This window comes from Erithacus rubecula, assembly GCF_903797595.1.
Source record: "Erithacus rubecula genome assembly, chromosome: 9".
In the NCBI taxonomy this organism is placed as follows: domain Eukaryota; kingdom Metazoa; phylum Chordata; class Aves; order Passeriformes; family Muscicapidae; genus Erithacus; species Erithacus rubecula.
Window position 1 is genome coordinate 29,501,491 of NC_136660.1, and position 20,525 is coordinate 29,522,015.

A 20,525-nucleotide genomic window follows, 5' to 3' on the forward strand; every position below is an offset into this window, starting at 1 on the left:
ATTTTTATCCACTAAAATTCTTGATAAGTTTGTAATGGATTAAAATGTAGATCAGAAAAAAAAGAGAAAAACTTCTTATTACTATGCATTTGCCACTGGGCATTGAATAAAGCCACAGCTTACTGTTAAAATATTCATAACACAGACCAAAAGTACATATTAAGTATGTAGAATGTAAAAATGCTACTAAATAAAAATTCTTAATCACATGGAAAATAGTCAATGCTGTAAAAGTAATAAATACAAAAACAAAGCTATAAATGTAGATATATATGCTTTTGGACTTGTATAATTGGAAAATAGGGTGGTATTTTTACATTTATAATTTTATGAGCTCTTATTGAAACTAGAATATTATTTCTATTTCTTTGCCAAGAAGTCAAATTAACCATGGTGGTCATTACCTGAGACTGTATTTCCCAACTTAATTTGAGGTGCTGCAACTCAATCAACATGAAACAGGGAAAATAAGAAATGCAGCTCCAACTTTTTTAAATGGCCTAGAGTTCTTTCATGAAAGGTTTAGTTCAGAGACAAAATTTGCATGTAGATTGTTATTTAAAGAATTTGAATGTGTCCTACAATAGTTGGTAACAACCCAGACTGCTTCCAGTATTGTTACAACACAATTACTTAGTCCTTAGCTGTCAAATTACAGCTGCAACTTCAATATTAGTGATGGCCCACTTAAACTGCTGAGCATGTAAATATTGATTATTCCATCAGATCTGCAGAGCACAGAGGGTATAAAACATTAACAGCTACAAAAGTTCTCTTAGTTAGTCCTGAGAGTAAAAGTGTCTGCTGAGGTCTAAGAAAAGGGTAATATTAATGTGACAACAGTTTTGAAGGAATGGTTGATTTTCCTGCAATAGCAGCATCCCAGCACACTCCCCATGGGCTGGAAAATAAGTGGAACAATAAATACTGCAATTGATTTTCACTATCAGCTATCTGTGTCTATCAATATTCAAAAGGAAAGAAGGAAGGAAGGACAGAAAGGAGAATATTGTTTAGAAAGTTAGAATTGGAAACTTCAAGTGATTAAATTATTTGCCAACATAAAATAAGCTAGAAACTAAATACTGAAATTCACAATCCTGTAGATGCATAAAATTATTTTAAAATTATTTTCAATGAAGTGAATAAGTGCATCCTTTCCCTATATCTCAGAAAAAGAACTTTATGCTACAGAACCCCCTTGCCACCCAAATCAATTATTGTGAAAAGCTCAACAGCTTTGTAGTTGGGGAAAAAAGTACATTAGCTTTTTGTTTCAGAGGAACTCTTAACAGAAATCACCCTGGTTTAGTCTGGCACAAACACACTGGGTTTAATTGGTGTTTTCTCCTAGTGGTCTGCTACCTTTCTTCATTTTTAAGGCCCTGAGGAAGAAATCTCATTCCATTTTACCTATCCTGACACATATGCTAATTCTAAGCACAGAGTCACTCCAAAAGCCAGTAATTCTCTTCTAAAATATGTATTTTTTTTAAAGAAATCTCCATTTTTTTCTGTCTCATTCTTAAACTTAAAAAGCAAGAAATACATTTTATGAACATGGCAGAGTAGAGTTGTGCAGGTTTTCTTATACTAATTTTTCAAAGTCTTAGGAAAAAGCAAAGCAGTGTTTTGAGGCTTGGATAACATCCAATATATTACAGAAGGAAAGGGCCTCAGTAATCAAAAAAGACATTTTTAAAACACATTGCTTCTGTCATCACAGTAGTCACTCTGAATCCCAAACCAAAAAGAATAATGACTTAGAATTCTTGAGGGCAGTTTCTATATTAAAGCTTTAGTTCAGATTAGAAATGTGATTTTGAAGCAAATTCACTGATCATCCCCACTTTGCTGCTCCTTGGTTGGTATGACAGAGCTGCCTTGGAGCATATTACTTTAATTCCTTTTGGGCAAGATTAAACCAGATGTGCTCAATCTGCTACTCCCTGGCACTCTGTCCAAAGGAGCAGACATGAACAAGTGGGAAATAAAACTCCAAAAAGCAGGGAGAGGTCAGCACTGGGTCCTGAACACCAACACAGAGGTGTTTCATATTCTGCCCCCTTTCCACCACCCCACTTATTAATGCAGGCACAGCCTAAACCATGCAATGAAACCCTCAGCTGCTCCTGCAGGGCCCAAACCTTTCAGATAAAAGCTCATGGTTCTGCTGCACCAAACCCACAATGATGCCCCAGGCACTGCTGTCAAAAGCAACTCAGGACAGACATTCAAGAACAAGATGGTTTTCCTGATGAAACACAGGCATTAGATGTGACATGGAAATGAGAAGCACAAAGAACAACTTCTTCAATGTCAGCAGCACACAGAAAGGCTGGGGGCAATGCTCTCTGCAAGAAGCTGAGAAGCCATGAGGATGTTTGCTCCCCTTGTCAGGGCATTTTCTCTGCTGTTCCTGCAGTAACAGGTTGCTTCTCATGTGCAGATTGTCTGAGACATGTCAAATTTTAGGGGGAGGGAAGAAATGCCACCTCAAGCAGGGTGAATATCAACTCAATCCATCTTTTTCTTGTCTATATGTGTCAAAGGTGAGGCAAGGGGAGTGAATAAAAAAACCCAGCACACATCAAAACAAACCCTGTGGTCTCTGTTGTAGCTGTAGAGTCAGGCCATGAACTTGGCATCAATCACAGTCTTTCTGTCAGCCTTTTGCACTGCTCCTCTCAAACAGAGAGTTCTGTATGCACAAACAAAAGCTGGATATGGCATTTATTAGTGAAAGACATTTTGTCAAAGAGATGAGGAGGGTCCCTTGCTTCAATGACATCAGACAGGTTTTGGGAGGTCAGCAAGGGAAAACACAGCTGCTAAATGTGTAGAACAACAAATACTCCTAACTGAGGCACTGCACAGGCAACATCCTCTAACAGATATAAATATTCATTCTCTATAATTTTGCATTAAGTTTCTACCTCCTGAATCAAAAAGCTGGACAGCTTCATTTGAGTTAACATCTGAGTTAACTTTTTTGGTACTTTTTAGAAAGCACCAATGCAGTGGAAATATCTTTCTTGTTTTTATAAAGAAAAACCTTTATAGAAGGTTTTAACCTTTCTTTATAAAGAAAAAGGTTTTCCAACATAAACAGCCCTTCTATTGAACTTTATTATGCATTCAATAAAAAAAAATAAAGAAAAAATGAACAACAAAATCTCTTTCCCTCATCTGAATCCAAGTGACCTAACTGGAAGAAACAAAGCTGTCATGTGTAAAGACCTTCACAGAAATGACTTCCTCTGGAACTAGCTAGAAACTGAAAACATAATGAAGGAGGCTGTGAGTGGTCTCCCTCCTCCTGACTTTTTTCAAAGAACTTTTTCTTTTTTCTTGGAAATCATGAGAAAAACTTCTACTTTGGCAAACATATGTGTTATATTTTTACACTGGGTTTTAGCTCTGAACTAAAGACTGACATTCAAGAACTGCCTACATGCCTTTAGAATCCACACACAGTAACCACTCTGTGCTCAGGCTTCAGCAGCTAATTCTGTAATTACCCCAGGCAACAGGAACAAAATCAGAACTGCTGTACAAAGCTATTTTCCCTCTGATAAAGTTCACCTGACTTCCCAGTTGAGTAACTACTGTACAAAAGTGCAGGCAGGGTTTTGGTTTTTTTTTTTTGCAAAGAACCAACTTGAACTGAATGATCTGTACCAGCACACTGCTCTTTCAAGAGTAAAAAACACTTTTGCAACTCAAAATAGTAACATGTAAGGCAAGAAACAGCCCTACACACACATATAAATGGTTGAAGTACTACAGCAAAGAATTAGTAGAAGGAAGGAGAGGAAGACTGCCCTCTGAAACAGCTCTCACCTCCATGCCCAGCTTAACTTTCTGCTCTTTTTTGTTAGCATGGGAACATCATCGACCTCCCAGGGCAGGATTACAGTCCAGCTTTCACCTTCCTTTCCTCATCTTTCAGGAAGAGAACAGGAATAACTGCAAACTCCTGTAATTTAAACCCAAGTGATCTTTCCACCAAGGAGACACAACATTATGCTCTTAATAGCTTTTCTTCTTTTGTTGGATTCAAAAGCAAGCTTGGTTTGGGCACTAAGCTGCCAATATCCAAAAGGGGAAGAATGGAAGTTACTTGGAAATAATCTGCCATTAAACTTTACCTACTGCAAGTACTAGAAGTAGGGAGTTTCAGGAGCTTTTCTTCACTTTCACACAGTAATTGCCCTTTTTCTAGATGAGAATAAACAGGCAGGATGTTTCCAGGGCATGGAGATTACACTGCAGGACTATCAGAAGAGATAGTGCCTGCGTAAGGAGAAAAAAAAACTATTTCTGAGTTTTTCTGCTTACAAATCACCTCATGCAGGACTGTAGCAGGAAAAAAGATGACATTCTCCACCACCCCTCCTCTTGTGACATGGGGATATTATCTGCATCTTCTCCCCCTCCCAGCCTCATTTCTGAGGCTGCCTGTAAATAAGATGCTGTATCTTTGCTTGTTACATTCAGTTAAGCAGTTCTGCACATAGCAACTTCTCCCAAGCCATTGAATGCAGTATTCTTATCAGCAAGAGCCAGCTTTGGCTTTGTAAGGAAAATACTCAGGTTATATTCACTTAGTTCAAATGTATCCACTTTAATCTGAAGAGCATTGACTTGATAAATGTGTGAGTGCAAAAGTGTTTCAAAACCAGCTGTGTTCATGGATCTGTGCATTGTGGGTTTTTATTATGTATTTACTTTAACTAATGAGAAGTGCTGCAGATAGTAAAGCGCTTTAAAAAAAAATAAAATTCATCTATCAAACCCCAAATGGAACCAAAGTGGCATAGGTACAGGAAAAATTTGTTAAAGTAATGTCTGCTTAGGCAATATTTCCACTGTAAATAAAGAATTGACACCTTGATCACTCAAATTTCTGCAACCAAGTGCTCAGAGAAGTGCTCCCACCACAGAGACAGGTGTTGATCTTGCACCTTCCTGTCTCCCACCAGCCCATACAGGAATGAGGGGCCTCAACCTGGAGGAGTCTGAGCCAAGAGATCAAACACCAAGGAAAAGATCGTGGCTGCACTGCTCTTCTGGCTCTGGATCTCCAGACCTGGAAATCTGGCTGCACTTTTCCCCCCCATCTTTCTGAAGTGGAGCAGGAACTTTTTCAAAAATCAAATGAACCTGAAATGTACTTACAGTGCTTCCTGAACACAGCTTCAAATAGAAATGCCAGTTTCCAGGCTCTGAGAGAATGACAAGATACTATCAACAAAACCCACTTTGTACAAACATAGCAACAAATTTCAGGAGCAAGAGCAGACGTTACTCTGGCCCTCCAAGTCTAGATCACAAATGGATTAAATCAATTCCATAATTTGTTGTGTTTTTTTTCAAACAGAGTTTCCTCTCACTGAAGTGGCAGTTGCAGCATCTCTTTAAAGAACAGACCCAGGACTCCATTTCTCCATACCAATCACAACTTCCTTGACTTTAATTTCCAAAGTATCCCTATTCATATCTGTACTTTTTCCCCCTCACAACAGAGAAACATTCTTTTGCTGAACCAAATCTGTATCAAATATCAGCAAAGAGCACCACACACTGACATTGGGAAGCAAAGTACATAACAAACTCCAACTTGCATTCTATTTTCACAGAGCCCTTACATTTCCAAAAAGGAAGGTACTACTCATCTATTTTGGTTTGAATTTCAGGAAGCTAGAAAAAAACAGCTGAGAAAGGCGAAAAAAATACAGTACTAGAAGTTTTTCAACACATCTGCAGCATTACATCATGTGCTATGTATCTTCAATTATTTCCCAAGAACCTGTTAGCAAGTCTAAAAATTTATTTAGACATACTTTAACTCAATTTATAGATCCTCTTATCCAAGATTTAATTAAATCAGATCACAGTTAGGAGTTCATGCCTGTCAGTATTCATCATCTTACTTAGGAGGGAGATAAAATCCAAATAACTTAGCTTTAATAAACTGATGGTCAGACAGAAATGAACCTAAGGAAATTAACCTCTTGCTCATTAAACAAAAGACTTCATATACAGCAACACAGACAGCTTACCTTTTTTTTTTTTTTCACTTTACTTCTGCAATTAACAGCTGGAGAAAAGTATTTCTAATTCCACACACATACTCAACCACAGGTCTTTTCCTTTCAACAGTTCATCTGCAATTTCTATTTGATTCTGCTATTATCACTGCAGAAAGTTAATTACTTAGCAACAACACATGTGACATCACTTATGCCAGAGGTTTATTCAGTGTTACACCTTTGCTTTGCCACTGGAAAAATAAATTCTTTGCCTGAGAAATGCAAACATTTTAAGGCAATATCAGGCAAATTTTCCATGATCTTGTTGCAGCAATCATCTTAGCAGGTTCCATACCAGTAATTCCCTTTGGCACAAAATAAAACATCAGGCCCATGGCTGGGCATTTCTTATTGTTCTGCTACTTTTAAGGTAGCAGATCTGCTCTTAGTGACACTTTTCCAGATGGCAAGGACAAGACTTGATCAGAGTGGATAATCTCCCATCCCTGTAGGGTGCCAGGCTCCCTGACCTTGCAGTCACCCTGTTCACCCACCCCTCTCCCAGGAAATGATCTCTCAGAGAGCCTGAAACAACAGCAAAGCTCCTTCTCCCAGCCCTTGCCTGCAAAGGGCAGGGCATTGCTACCCAAGCAAAGACAAAAGGAGCAATGAACTCCACTCCCACTGCTCTAATGCTTGGCCAGCTGCCCTTCTGAGGGGCCAAGCAGGGCAGCAGCAAGGTCCCTGTGCTCACAAACACTCTCAGAGGTGGCAGGTTTCAGACAAGCACTGTGGTTCACCACAGGAGTCCCACTTCCCATTCAGTGCTGCTGTGGGTATCACTTGAGGCACATTCTATCTGCACTAACCCATTAACCTGGAGAGAAGTGCTGTCAGCATTCTGCAGCTCCCCACCTCCAGCAGTACTTGAGAACATCGTGACAACAACCCCAGAGGTAGCACAGTTCTTTGACCACACCATGTTCTTAATGATACCTGTGTCAATATTTTCATAATGAAGTTGAAAAGTAACAGCATAAATAACACAATAATAAAACATTCATTCTGCCATAATCACAAGAGAAAATAAATATTGGTTCCCCCAGATCTCAAACAAAACATTACTTCATACAAGATTTCTGAAAAAAATAAGGTGACGTGTGTCACATTTCCTCGTGCCTCAAAGGAATTTGTACTGAAGTTCACTAGTATTTGGCATTTTATCCCTATTTGCTGTGGATTTCCACAGTATCTGAAAGCACTGTGGCTCTCCAGGCTTCCATTAGAAGAAAAATTCAACAGCTTTACTTACGCATTAGGTTGTAAATGTGCTTTTCTGCAACATGTTCCGTAAACAGCTTTATAAGGTCATCTTTTAAGTCTCTGTTTAGCTTGGTTTCTATGTAAAATTTATTCTGGAAAATAAGACAGACGTTTTCAAGTTTGTTTCCCATAAGAGCAAATAAAATAAACATATTTTCTCTGAATAAAAATAGTTCAGAATATGAAAGCTACAGAGTATTTCACCTGCAAAGTGTTTCCTTGGTGACTGCATTTAAACTAAATAGAACATTCCTGTACAATGAAAAAACATTGGTGACAAACCTACTTACATACAGCCATAAATATTCATTTTGTTTTCTGTATCTACAGCTATACCTCCATATTGATCCAGAGTGGAGAGCTTATATACAAAACACTTCATTTTAGAACTTCTGGAAATTATGTAATTTCTCTGAACACAAAAATACAGCTGGACATCATGTTTGGAACAAAGGAAAATATTCTTTCCAAAGACTAAAAGTGATTAAGTCATTAAAATAGATGGATTACAATAACAAACCATCAGCATTTATTCACTTCTCTGGTTCACTGACAATCTCAGAGGATGGCTACTCAGAATGAATCAGCTGTAGAAATAAGTGATATATACAAATATACACAAAAATGAACTACATTAAAATTTTTAGGATTCCATTACTTTGACCAATTCAGCATTAATAAAGAATTCATCTCTTCAAGGGAAATTCAAAGATCATTCTATTAATAATTCCTTGAGGGCCCCAATAGCTAATACACTATTTGGTATGAATGCACCATTTCCTGCAATTAATAGCAAGATTTCTTGTCTGAGTCTTATTCACAGAGGTGTTTTAACAGCTGGGGGGAAAAAACTGCTTCAAGATAAATCTCCTACCATTAAAAAGCTGACTTGGAAGTAGAAAAGCTAAGTTAACTAATTTGGAGAAATGATATAAAAGAGTTAAACAGATAATGTAATAGGAAATAAACTCAAAAATGATCCACGGGAACACTTATCTGAGAGATTTACTAGATGAAGGGATATCTTAAGGGAGAAAGGTTTTTCCACACTTTAAATCAAGTTTTTCTCCTATTCACTAAAGCATTTAACGAAATCAGAACAAACTCTCAGAACACAGAGCAATCTTCATGTTTTTGTGTAAAACCCATTCTCTTGGCCATTACAAAAGCTACAAACACATCATAACAATCTGTCCAGAGAGAAACCCCTTAAGCTTCTGAGAGAACATTCACCAGCATTTATTTACTTTTAATAAAGATTGAAGCTGGTAGAACAAAGGCAATCTGAGGGCTGAATGCTGAATACATGCCCCTATTGTATTTTCAATTTGTTGCAGTGATGGATAACAGCCTTAAAATGTTGGGGTGTTTTTGGTTTTTTTTTTTCTTAATTTACTAAACTTGCTGCCAGTGGTTCCCACTGATATCCTGAATTTATCCTGCCTGTAGAGGTTTTATCAAGGACTAGGACAATTATTTCCCCTCACCTGGGCCTGTGAAAGAGATTGGGGGAAAGGCTCTGCAGACAGAACAGCCTCATTAGAAACAGACTAACTTATTGGCAATGGTTTTGGCCAATGGTGAATTGCCATTGCAATAGAAAGCCATAACAACTAAAGATACACTTTGAGGAAGTGTTAAGCCACACACCACACTACAGCCCTTCACCAGAACATTTTCCTAAACCAGTCTGCACAAGATTATGATGCTTTGTTTTGCTCAGGGGCTGGAAAGCCTAAACTTTTAATTCTACTAATTCCATTACTAGAAAAGCAACAAAACCCCCCCATAACCTAGCAGTTACAAGACAGTACAAACACAGAAGAAATGTAAAATACTCTTCACATTTGCTCACTTGGAAACACCTTTCCAAAAAGGGTTTCCACTGTGTGAGCTTAAATAGACAATGAAAAAGCATCTAACTCAAGTACTTCATTTCCAATGCACAATGCTGAAAGGAGAGAGCAGAAGAGCTGTCACCTCCCCCATTCTTGTTAGGGGTAAATCAGAAAGATTTTCTGTATAACTTGTCACTATCTAGGCTGTGCCAGTAGTTCTTGAAAAATGTCTCAAGTCATGTAAAGGTCTAACTGACACATAAAAAGTTGGCAGATGTGAGAAACTGAAAAAGTCACAAACATTAATTTTACAAAACAACTTACGATAAAGCAATCTGGGAAATCTTAAAAGATAAATTCCAGTTAATATTAAGAGGAAATCAATAAGTACTTTAAAGGTGTGCTTGTCACATCATACTCACATAATTTGTGTGTACAGACACACACAAAATGCCCTCTAGCTGATAAGCAACAAAGTGCAATAGCACCCAGTAGGGATAACATTTTTATTATTTTGGAGGCAATGAAAGCTATATCTCTTAGTAAAATGAAAAACTGAAACTCTATAAGAAACATGTATCGTCTAATTTTTTTTTTTCCAAGTGGAAATATTTTTTTCCACTGTGATATGTACAATCTGTAAGTAACCAGAATAATCTCACTTAAATTTACAGAACAGTTTTCTGCTAGGAACAAAGCACTCTGTGAAGCTGACTTCCAGTTTAATTTGCTTTACTTTCAGGTACATCCTTGAACTTCTGAAGGAGCCTAAACCCACAAAATCTCAGAAGGTCTTTTGGCCTCTGTGCTTTTCTGACAAAAATCCACCACCATATGAAAAAACAAAGTGTTCCCAGCAAAAGAAGGAAAAACAAAACTCCCTCAGTTGCAAGGTCAGTCCTCTCAGCCACCCTCCTGATAAGCTTGGAAACACCCCTTGGCCACCACAGACACACAGGGTAAGAAATCACCTTTCCTGCTTTGGTACATGTCAGGAAAGGAAAGTGCTGCTGCTTTTAAGATACACAGGACTAACACTAAGACAAAATATTATGCCATATTCCAGTTTGACATAAAAGCTTTAGTTTTTTCCTCAGCTTCATAGATTTTAAAAATATTTAAATGCATATTAAAAGTTTTCCTAAGCAGCAATATAATTATCCTTCCAGAACAAAGTCCTCAAGAGCAACTCAACAGCCTTGGAAACTCCTGATTAAAGCAATCACAGAAACGGAAACCTTGTCACCTCTGACACAAAGGCAGAGTTTAACAACTTCATCCACTTCAAAATGCTTTGAAAAGTATCTATTAAAGTAACTGCAAAGCTGTAATTTAGACTGTAATTAGGCTTTCACCTCTTACAGTTGTTTTTCAATTGTACTTTTGGACCAAACAGAGGAAACTGTTGTTGCTGTATGAGAAAACTTGATTAGACACTACAATGCAAGATCATAAGAGTACCTGTACATAAAAGCACTTCCAAATGCATACAGAAAAAACTAAGAAACACATTTTTCACCCTGACTTCTCTGGACATATTTCCCACATCATGCACAACAGTGAAATTATTTCAGTGCAAAAGTATGACAGATTATTTGCCAGTAGTTTATAAACCAGCTGTACAGCTGAGCCAAGTCAGCATTTCTTTTGGCAGCAAGAGGAAATAACAGGTAACTGAACCAGATAAAAGGGCAGATTAGAAGACACCAAGTTCAAGAAAGGCAAATTCTTCTTTTAATGCAACAAATCTGTATGGTAACACAATGCCAAAATACTCTAGCAAGTTACCTAAATTCACTGAGACACAAAAGAGCCTCCTAAAGGCTTCCCAAACTCTTGAAACTACCTATGAGAAAAACTTTGAAGAGTTTGAGGCTTATTTAATTTTTTTTTCTTTTTCATTTCTAAGTAATTCCAAAACAAGGACAGTTTCTGGGATGACATATTTCAAGCTTGAATTATTCATTACCACAAAAAAAAGGCAATAAGTTTTGGTACTTGAACAAAAAGATGCAAATTATTGGTTTCTGGACCACTCCAAGTACACCTGACACTGCTATGAATATTATTTTGTCTTCATCCATCCAGCACTCTGAATTACTTTATCAAATGGTAAAGACATTGCCAAGATACATCTTCCTGTCTTTTCTAAATCTGTACTATTTGAAAGCAAAAAATAATCATCTCCACAACCTGCCCAAACTATGAAGCCAAAACTTAACAAGTCAATAAATGATTTCTGTTCAAGAAGATATAAATAATAAACTATTTGAGATGGATTTTTTCCCATTAAAATCAAAACCATTCTCCCCACTCCCAGGAAAGAAGTATTAGGTCAGAAAGCAACTGCAAAAGTCTGCATTTAGAAAGCATGGCTTCCCCTTCCTCTCCCCATACAATCTGATCAGTACTGTTAGGCAGGCACCAAAACTAGGCATGGATCATAAGTTTTGCATGTCAGAAATCATTATAGCTGCATTTTATTCTTTTTACTTTCAGTCAGCATCTTGTGTATGGAAATATTTATTTGAAAAGAATTTTCTAAAACTTACCATATATATGAAAAGAGGCACAATGCTCTGCAATGCTCCCATATACTGTCCAAGAGCTAGGTTAAATCTTTCAATATAGAGATCTGGAGGGCTGGCCTGCAAGAAATTGTAAAAGTCAGGTTGGAATTTGAACAAGAGAAAGATCTGGAACAGCATGGGCTATGCTTTCACAGCAAACTCAAACAACTACAAAGGATTTGATACATTAGGTCCACACAAAGCAAGCCACACATCATTCCAGAGTTTCTGCTCTAACTCCCTCCAGCAAAATCAATCTCCCTTCAGTAACTAGGTTTTGCCTAGGACTATACATCAGTGCCCTACAAGGTCCATTCAATGAGAAATACAGTGAGCCTGTAACAAGCTGACATTTAGCATATGCAAATAAAAACACTTTTCAAAGACCAGAAGTTTGTTTTGAAAGCACCAGCTGTCATGCCTAGAATCCATAACCAAATCAGCACAAGTGCTGCAGTGTGTGTTCCCACCCCATTCACAGTAGGGTGGCATGAAGCTGCTGCTCTGCAGCTGAGCTGGTGAGTGGCACATCCTGCAGCTCCAGGGAACATTGTCCTCTACAGAAAATCTTTCTAATTACTGCTGGGTCACCTCAGGCAAGACTCAGTTCAGGGAGCTCAGCTTTACAAAGAAGCAACATCTTCAGAGAGAGTTCTGTACTCAGGTCTCACACTCCAGGTTAGGCCTGTGGAAATCTCCAGCTGTGCTCCATCCCCCTGGAGCCCCAGCCTAAACTTGGCTACACAAAACCTGAATGTGCTGTTTTCTGGCTACAATACCCTATTTCCCAAAGAAGGAGCTAAGGAAACTTAAAAGATTTGTTCAGCTGTAGGTGAAGTTAAATTGAGAAGAGAAGCAGAAGAATGGGAAGCACTGAGCACTGTCTCTGTTACAATATCCATTTGGTGGCATGCAGGGGAGCTGCACTGCAGCATTCACAAGTGCATTTAGATACCCACAGCTGGAAGTGGAGCTACAGCAATGTCTTCCTCCACTATCCTCTTTTCCACCCCAATCCTCTCCCTTACACTGCCCCACCTTCAGCCCAGCCCCTGCTTTGGTCTTTCCAGAGGGGCTGGGTGGCTGCCTGAGCTCCTACTGCTCACATATACAGATATACCTATAGAAACCCAAGAGAAAAGTGAGAAGTAAAAATTCTCTTTCCCTGGACTGTTTTCCCTTCTGACAACACCAAGCCAAAAGAAGATGGAGAACACAGCAGTAACTGAGACCTTGCAAGAAAACAAGTTCAAAGATTTTCCTGAAGTCAAAGCATCTGTGAGAAACACTCAAGGCTTAGCTGCACCTCAACCACCTTATGAGAACTTAAAGCTATCTTCAAGAACATTTTTCAACCTTTATATGGACATTCACCAGCAGCCCTAAGAGAAAAGTTAAAATTTATGTTGATATTTTGCTCTGTTAAGGATTCTAAATTTATGACTTTTTTTCCCCTTTAAAATAGCTTCTTTTGCCTCCATTCTTACTATGCTTAATGAACACGTGGGTAATTTTCACAGCAAACACCAATACAGAGCAGACAGTTCAGAAAGGAAAGCAAAACTGGCAAAGGAAGAAAGAGTGTTATTCCATATGCAGTTGCCAAAGGCTATATATGGTTATTCCTTATTTTGATCACAAGGTTTTAATCTTATTGCAAATGCAGTTCTCAGGGGTGGCCAAACAAATTTTAGTTCAAAATGCCAACAAGGTATAAAAGTGATTATGAGCTCCAAGGACTCCCTTTCATATATAGCTACATATACAATTTGTTGCAAATAGCATGCAATGAAATCTGCATTCTAAGCAGTATGTATTCCTGCTTCACTCCTTTTCAACCTCAAATTTAAATATGGTTATACCCTCTGATTTGTATACAGCTTCTAAGATTAAAGAAAAAGGAAAGTTCTACTTGAAAGAACACGTCAGACAAAAGGAGACCATAGCCTCACACATGGCACCACTCTTCTCTCACTGATAGTTTGTCATTTTCATTAAAAAACCAAAACAACAATAAAGCCAACAAGAAAAAACACAGACAGAAGCTGTCTGGGCAGTGGAGATTTAATCCCAGGCAATGCATACAGCCAGGCTGCCACACTTTTGACAGGGGATATAAGCACTGGTATCTTTTGTCCCCACTGCAGATTGAGAACTTTGCTAGCTCAGCTCCCAAAGATCATGTCACAGGAAGGGAGGCTGTTTATGAGGATACAACATCTGCACACCCAGCTGGCTGAAAATGACCTCAGGAGCCCTCCAATGGAGGGGAGCTATCAACTACCACCTTGCAATCAAGTGGAAAACAACTGCTCTGGATAAAGACAAAGCTAAGAGAGGTCCTGATGGCTTCAGAGGAAGTGCCTCACTAGGGTCAGACAAATATCAGGCCTTGGTTTTAACCTCTGCCATGCAGAAATCATGGTGTTGTCTGCTTCATCAGCATGAAATGTCACTTTTCAATTTTATTCTCCTCATACCATTTCATGTCAAGCCTCAACAGTCAAGACATTAACAGACATGGACAAAAAAAAAAAAAAAAAAAAAAAGAAAAGCAAGCTTGACAAACTCTGCTTAACTAAAGCTTGATGGGTAAACTACCAAAATACTCAAGCCAAAGAGAAATCAATAATAGTATTTTCACAGCTCATCTATGAATTACTGTAATCTGTGTGGGGAAAACAGAACCATCTGTTTTCTGTTCATCACAGTGTTACTGCCAGACTGAAATCAATTATTTGCTTCAGCACAGGATCTTTCTCCACATCTCAACATTCATATTTATAGGACAGTAACTGGAGCTGGAATAGTTTTATATAAACCACTTGAATTTTCTAAACTAAAAAGCAGTACATGGCAACAAATTGATGAGTAAACAGAAGTTGTGAAGATTTTAATATTAAGTGGCCATGATTAGAGCCCAACTTGCATTTAAAATCTATGCTTATTCAGATACAGCTATTACAAGAAAAACCCAAAAAAACTGCTTTGGCTGACACTTTTTACTCCTGGTCCTAGTCCAGAAAAAGAGAACACATACATTCAGCTTTTTAAATTATAAGAGGAGGGGCACAATTAAGCATGATATTTACTTCTTACAACTCTCCAGCAACTATTAAGTCTTTAAATCCCCTCCTATCTTACCTGAGGGATGTATTACAGAAGCTATTCAAAAAGACAAAATACACACCCCTAGCCTAAGGTTTTCCAAGAAAGAAGAGGATCCCTCATTCCTTCACTACTCATCCTGAATCCTATCAAACTGTCAATTTAGGGGGTTGGGGATAGTTTCTTTGTAAGTTTGTTGGTTTTTTAGATTGTTTGGGGTTTTTTTAAAACACTCAATAGAGGCAGACAGTTTAAATCTTCTACATTTGATGTTATCTACCACTCACAAGAACAGTTTTCTAGCAGCAATTGTATTGTGTGTCTGTCCACAGGAGCACTGAATGTTTGGTTGGATCTCTCAAGCTCTGATGCAGCTGCATTTGGTTAACATCTTCAGCTTGGTTGTGAGTAAAGTGCTTCTTACAATAAAATACTATGGCTGCTGTTTAAGAGCTGAAGTTAAAGACAATTTTATCTCCTTACACACCACTGTGTTCATCTCAGCACCAACAGAAACTAGAAGTAACAAGAAAACAAATTTGAGAAAGGATGATATACAAAACACAGTCAAACAAAACAAACAGCTGGAGATCCTGCATATTAAATTACCCTTTCCTTATTTGAAATCTAATATCTTGGCATTTCAATGCACTTGTGGGCAAGAAACTATACATCTGAAAAAGATCTGGGTTTTTTCAGATTGAAAACCAGCCTCAATATCATTCCTAAACTGAGCACATAAAATCAGAAGGCAACTCCTCGCTCAAAACAACTCAGAAATGGCTCAGAAGAAAGAAACAGAGATAACAGTTCTGTGTTTAAGGAACACAAAGTTAATCTGTTTCTGAAGAGTTGTCTGGCACACCTGCAGTCTCTGTAGTAGAGTTTACATTCCTATGGTGAATGGGCAGCTCCATTTTCCTGGGAATATGCTCCCTGCCAAAATGCCAGCACATATGCTGCAGCATCCCTCCCACAGCTGCCAAGTGAAAAGGGAGAATGGCTGTGACTACACAAATTAACCTGTTACTCATGTAAGTGATCTGAATCTTCTAAACCACTCTTTGCTCTTTCTCAAGAAAATACAATTTGTTTACCTTGCCTTGCAATGTATGTGATGCATAGGTCTACATCACTGGTATTATTAAAACATTTTACAAAACACAGACATCAAACCAAAGCACTGATTCAAAGGCTGTGTCTTCCTAGCCAAGCCTGCACTCAAACCTGTTCAAAGCCTCATGACATTTTCTCATGTAACTGTCTTACACCAGGTCAGCAGGTGTGGGTCACCTTCCATTCCCATTCTACATGCTTGTAAAACAAGAAGACATTGTACCTAAAGACCATGTAGCTAAAGACTATGTAGCAGTAAGAAATCTTCAGAAGCTCTTCTATCTATTAAAGACACATTAATTTGTGCTGTATTTACTTGTATCTTTCTTGTAATTGCATTAAGGTCTGCAGCCCAGTGTAGTGTGACAAGCCTTTCCAAAAGGCTGCAGTCAAGAATGCTCCTCTAAGCTCAACTTACTGATGGTTGTGTCATTTTTAATGGCAGTATGATAATACCTACTATTTCAAGTCAAAAGCCATCTTCTTGATGTCTAAACATTTATAACACTTCTGCTTTCTACCATCTGAGTTCAAATCATCCATATGATCTGATGCAATTCAGTGAAATTCACAGCAATAAATTCACTTATATATTAAAGCTGCTTTTGCTGATACCTTCACCAGGGGCTGTTTGAGCACCTTAAAGTCCTCATTCAGGACATCTGACTCCCATACACATTCTCCCAAGGAAACTGCAAGTGGGACAATACTTTCATACACTGCACTGACTGGTTTGAGAGCCAGCAAGACAAAAGGCTGAGAAGTTGTAATGATTAATATCAGGCAGGAAACCTTTCTGGCATTGCACAACAAAGACTATAAACCTGCAGGTCCTGGGGGCCAAACAGTAGACATGCAAATTATCTACCAACACCAGTGACTCCTCAGTGCAGTCAGGCTCATTATAAAAAATTATAATTCATCATCATAAAAATAACCCACCACAAACAGAAAACAACAGATCCCTTTTCTCTCTCCTCTAGACAAAAAGAAAAGGTTCAACATGGCAAATAAATGGTTTTCAGCTCTCAATCATTTCACAAAGGAAGCACCTAGTTTATTCTAACTAGAAGGAAATATTGTACTGCACCTGCACAAAAAAGCTACATTTGTAACAAGCCAGCTCAAAGCCACAGCACATTCTGATTGACAATGCTTTGAGTGCTTTCCAGCATCTTTTACTGAAGAGATACATAATGGGTAAAGTGCTTGATTTTAAATTACTTTATCAGAGTGCATAAAACTAAATTAAGCCAGAAACACTAGTGCCTAATGCAAATACAGTTTTATTCATTTTAAAGAGAGGTCTTTAATTTGAAAGCATATGTTTGTGTATCCACCCTACCTCATACATCTGAATGACTCAGCAATTACCCACAAAAACAGCTGACATTATTTTAAACCACAACATAATGAACAATGCCCATTACCAGTGAAATGTTTCCAAATAAAGCACCTTAGGAAAATCATCTGCATGCTACAGGCTTCACAGATCTCAAGACAACAGGAAACAAGTTAATTTGTGTATTCTTCAGTGACACATTATTTTTTTAAAGCTGACAAAATCCAAAATTCAGATCAACACAAGAATTAGGGACATTGAATTTTCAATTACCAAAAGTCCCAATGGTGAAACTCTGTCTTAACTAATGCAGATTCTGGTCAGACATCAGCTGCAGGAGAGGCAAGCAATCCTTGCTGTGAGTCTCTCCACAGCAGTCTGAACTGACCATTTACTGCCAGATACAGTAAGAGGGAGCTGGAAATGGCTGGGCATCCAGGAGGCCCCAGATCAGCCTGATGACAAGCAATTCATCTCATCTCAATGTACCAGCACTCAGCAAGCACTGCTCACTGCTCTGCAATTTCCAACTGCTTTGCACCCAATGTCCAACATGCAGAAATACAACAGCCCAGCTACATTTTCCTGTGGCCTCTGCCACCACTGAAAATAACCTTGAAACAAACCTTCAGGAATTCCCAGGGCAACAAACACCAACACCACCCAAGCTGTCCTGCAGTCTGGAAAAGCAAAGGTCACACAGGATGACCAGGGTTTGTTCTGAGTGTCTGTGGGACACCCAGCTCAGGACACAAGTGTCCCTCACTCTGCTGGCTCCAGCTGTGGCCAGCTGCTCAGGCAAGCACAGGGCCACACACACGGGGAGGGGGGAAATAAATACATATAGGGAGTTTCTGCAGTGAATGCCCCAAAGAGAGAAACCAAGCTCCATTAAGACTAAATCCATGCAAGAGCAAGTCTGACCAGTCCCCTGAGGTGCTCCCACTTTTACAGTTTGGTATCTGGGTTTTACTGGTTTGGCTGTTGATGAGTGGTTCCTGTAGGAGACAGCTTGCTCTGGCATGTTGGTTCCATGCAGACATTCTGCAGCCCTCTTGCCATTTAGCTGTCACACTACTATGCAAAGAAGGTGCTGGCCTGTCCAGAGAAAGACATTGCATTTGCCATTTCAGTTTCCATAACCATCTGCTTTCTTACACACATCAACATTCCTGCTTCTACTGGGCCACTTTTGCACCTCTGAACATTAAGAACCAACAACTTCCATCAAGTCATAGCTTGCCAAACAAACAGAACTCTTAAAAGTTGTTGGCAGGTGAATGAGATTATGTCAGAAAGCAAAACACCACAAATTGTGCATTAAAAGGATTCACACATATAGTTTTTTTTCATTGTTTGCCTGTGGGAACCAGAAACTTCCAAGCAACTAACATTTACAAAGTAATTTGCTATTGTTGCTAGTGTAAAGATCTAGAACTGCATTTTCAACACAAATCCCGAGTGACTGAATGTCACCAAAATGTATTAGGATCAGAGAAGTATCAGGATAACAAAACATATTTTAGAGTAATTTCTTAAGAGTAAATTTCACAACCCACAGATAAAATAGTTTCTTTAGAGAACAATTTTTTGAGACACATGAGAGTTTTATCTCCAGCAGTTCAAAAAGATCCATTTGTCATCTACAAGCCAAGCATGTTCACACAAAACTCACGTAATGCACTCAAGGATGGTATCGTGTTATATTACAGGTGTGTCTAACCTACACAAGGAAGCTTTTGCAAGGTTGAGATTGCATTAAACAATCTCAATTATTCTTTCAACAAGCTGATGTTCAGAAGGCAGCCTTGCTTTTAGGCAGAAGTATTTAGGCTCATATGTGCTAAAGCCAACTTTAAAATCAGCTGCCTCAGTTTTGGGACTTAAGAGAAAAGAGTCCAGGAAAGATTAGCACAGAGTAAAGAATTTGGGGTATTCCCAAATTCAAATCAAACTAAAGCAGTGTATTACCATGGGATATATCAGAAGAACTGGCCAAACCTGTAAAGCTGAAATGATTCATAGTTCTCACAAACAGAAGAAAAAGTGTACAGGCTGCACCAACTCAGCAGAACCAAGAGAAGGCTTTTTTTTAAATACTATGCTCACCAACTCCAAGCAGTTTTTACAGAACACTGAGGCTGTACTCCATGAGGAATAAAGAGAACAAAAAATGTAAAAGAAGAAAAGAATCTAGCAAATACCATGCCTATTAGATGCTGGGTGGTTATTTTGCCTTGTAAGGAAAGCCAGAGGAGAGAAACAGTGCAACAAAAAGGACATTAGAGAGATCACAGTGCTATATATTTTGGGAATGTGTGTTTAGCCAGAAATATCTGATGCAGTTAAAGCACTAAAACTGTTTTAGGCTGACAGAAATTACTTATCAATGTGTTAGAAGCATTGAAGAAGCTGCTGTAGTTTAGGGTTTCTTTGTGTTTGGATTATCTACTTCCCATACTGCAAATCAGTACAGAACTCAAACATCAGTTATGGAAGTGAAAAAAGCTGCAGGGAAAAATAAAGCAGTGTGGCTGCTAACACAATGATAATGTCAAGTTCATATCTGGAGATTCCAGTCTAAAAGGAATGTTCAATAAGGAACACACATGAAAAAAAGCATGGATGCACAAGTAAGATGCAGAGAAGGATAGGGATGTACAAACTGTACACCTAGGACTGCTGTAAACCACTGACATCTACAGATAGGCAAGAAAAATGCAGAATAAGCTGTAACAGAACTCAGTATGAAGAAACTCTTAACTTAATACTTCACCATCTACTTAATTTTTTTCTTTTAGATTTTCCTTTTTGTGCTGCTTGTGGTACACAAGAACCATAAACAGTTCATACACTTTTACACAGGAACAGCAGACATTTATCTCATGTGCTCAGATCATGCTTGACTGAAGTATTTACATCCCAGATTATTCCTAAGATTTCCCATTCTCCATTCTTTCACTCTGTGTCACATATTCAGGTTTAGCCACTGCTCTCCTTATGGCTGAGATCTCCAGGGTCTGGCAGTGCCAAACCTTTGGATCTAGTAGTTGGTTTTGTGTCTAACAGCCCATTAGTGAGTGAAGTAGTTGACAATTTTGTAAGTTAATGTAAATCAGTCTTAACAGAAATCCCCTCCAAGGGCCACCTACATACTGCTCTGATACAATCACAGACCCCAAGAAAAAGAGAA

General features: G+C 38.5%; 1 protein-coding gene across 2 annotated transcripts in view; it reads right to left on the reverse strand.

The window, feature by feature from the left end:
- CACUL1 (CDK2 associated cullin domain 1) overlaps nt 1–20,525 on the reverse strand; it is a 39,535-nt gene that overhangs the window by 8,290 nt on the left and 10,720 nt on the right. Inside the window, exons 4-5 of one of the 2 annotated variants that reach the window (XM_079312121.1) lie at nt 11,749–11,844; nt 7,348–7,450 (exon numbers count right to left, since the gene is read on the reverse strand). In XM_079312121.1, the coding sequence (XP_079168247.1) occupies nt 7,348–7,450; nt 11,749–11,844 (199 nt within the window). The remainder of the gene's footprint in view (nt 1–7,347; nt 7,451–11,748; nt 11,845–20,525) is intronic. The other variant, XM_079312122.1, reaches the window with a different exon arrangement.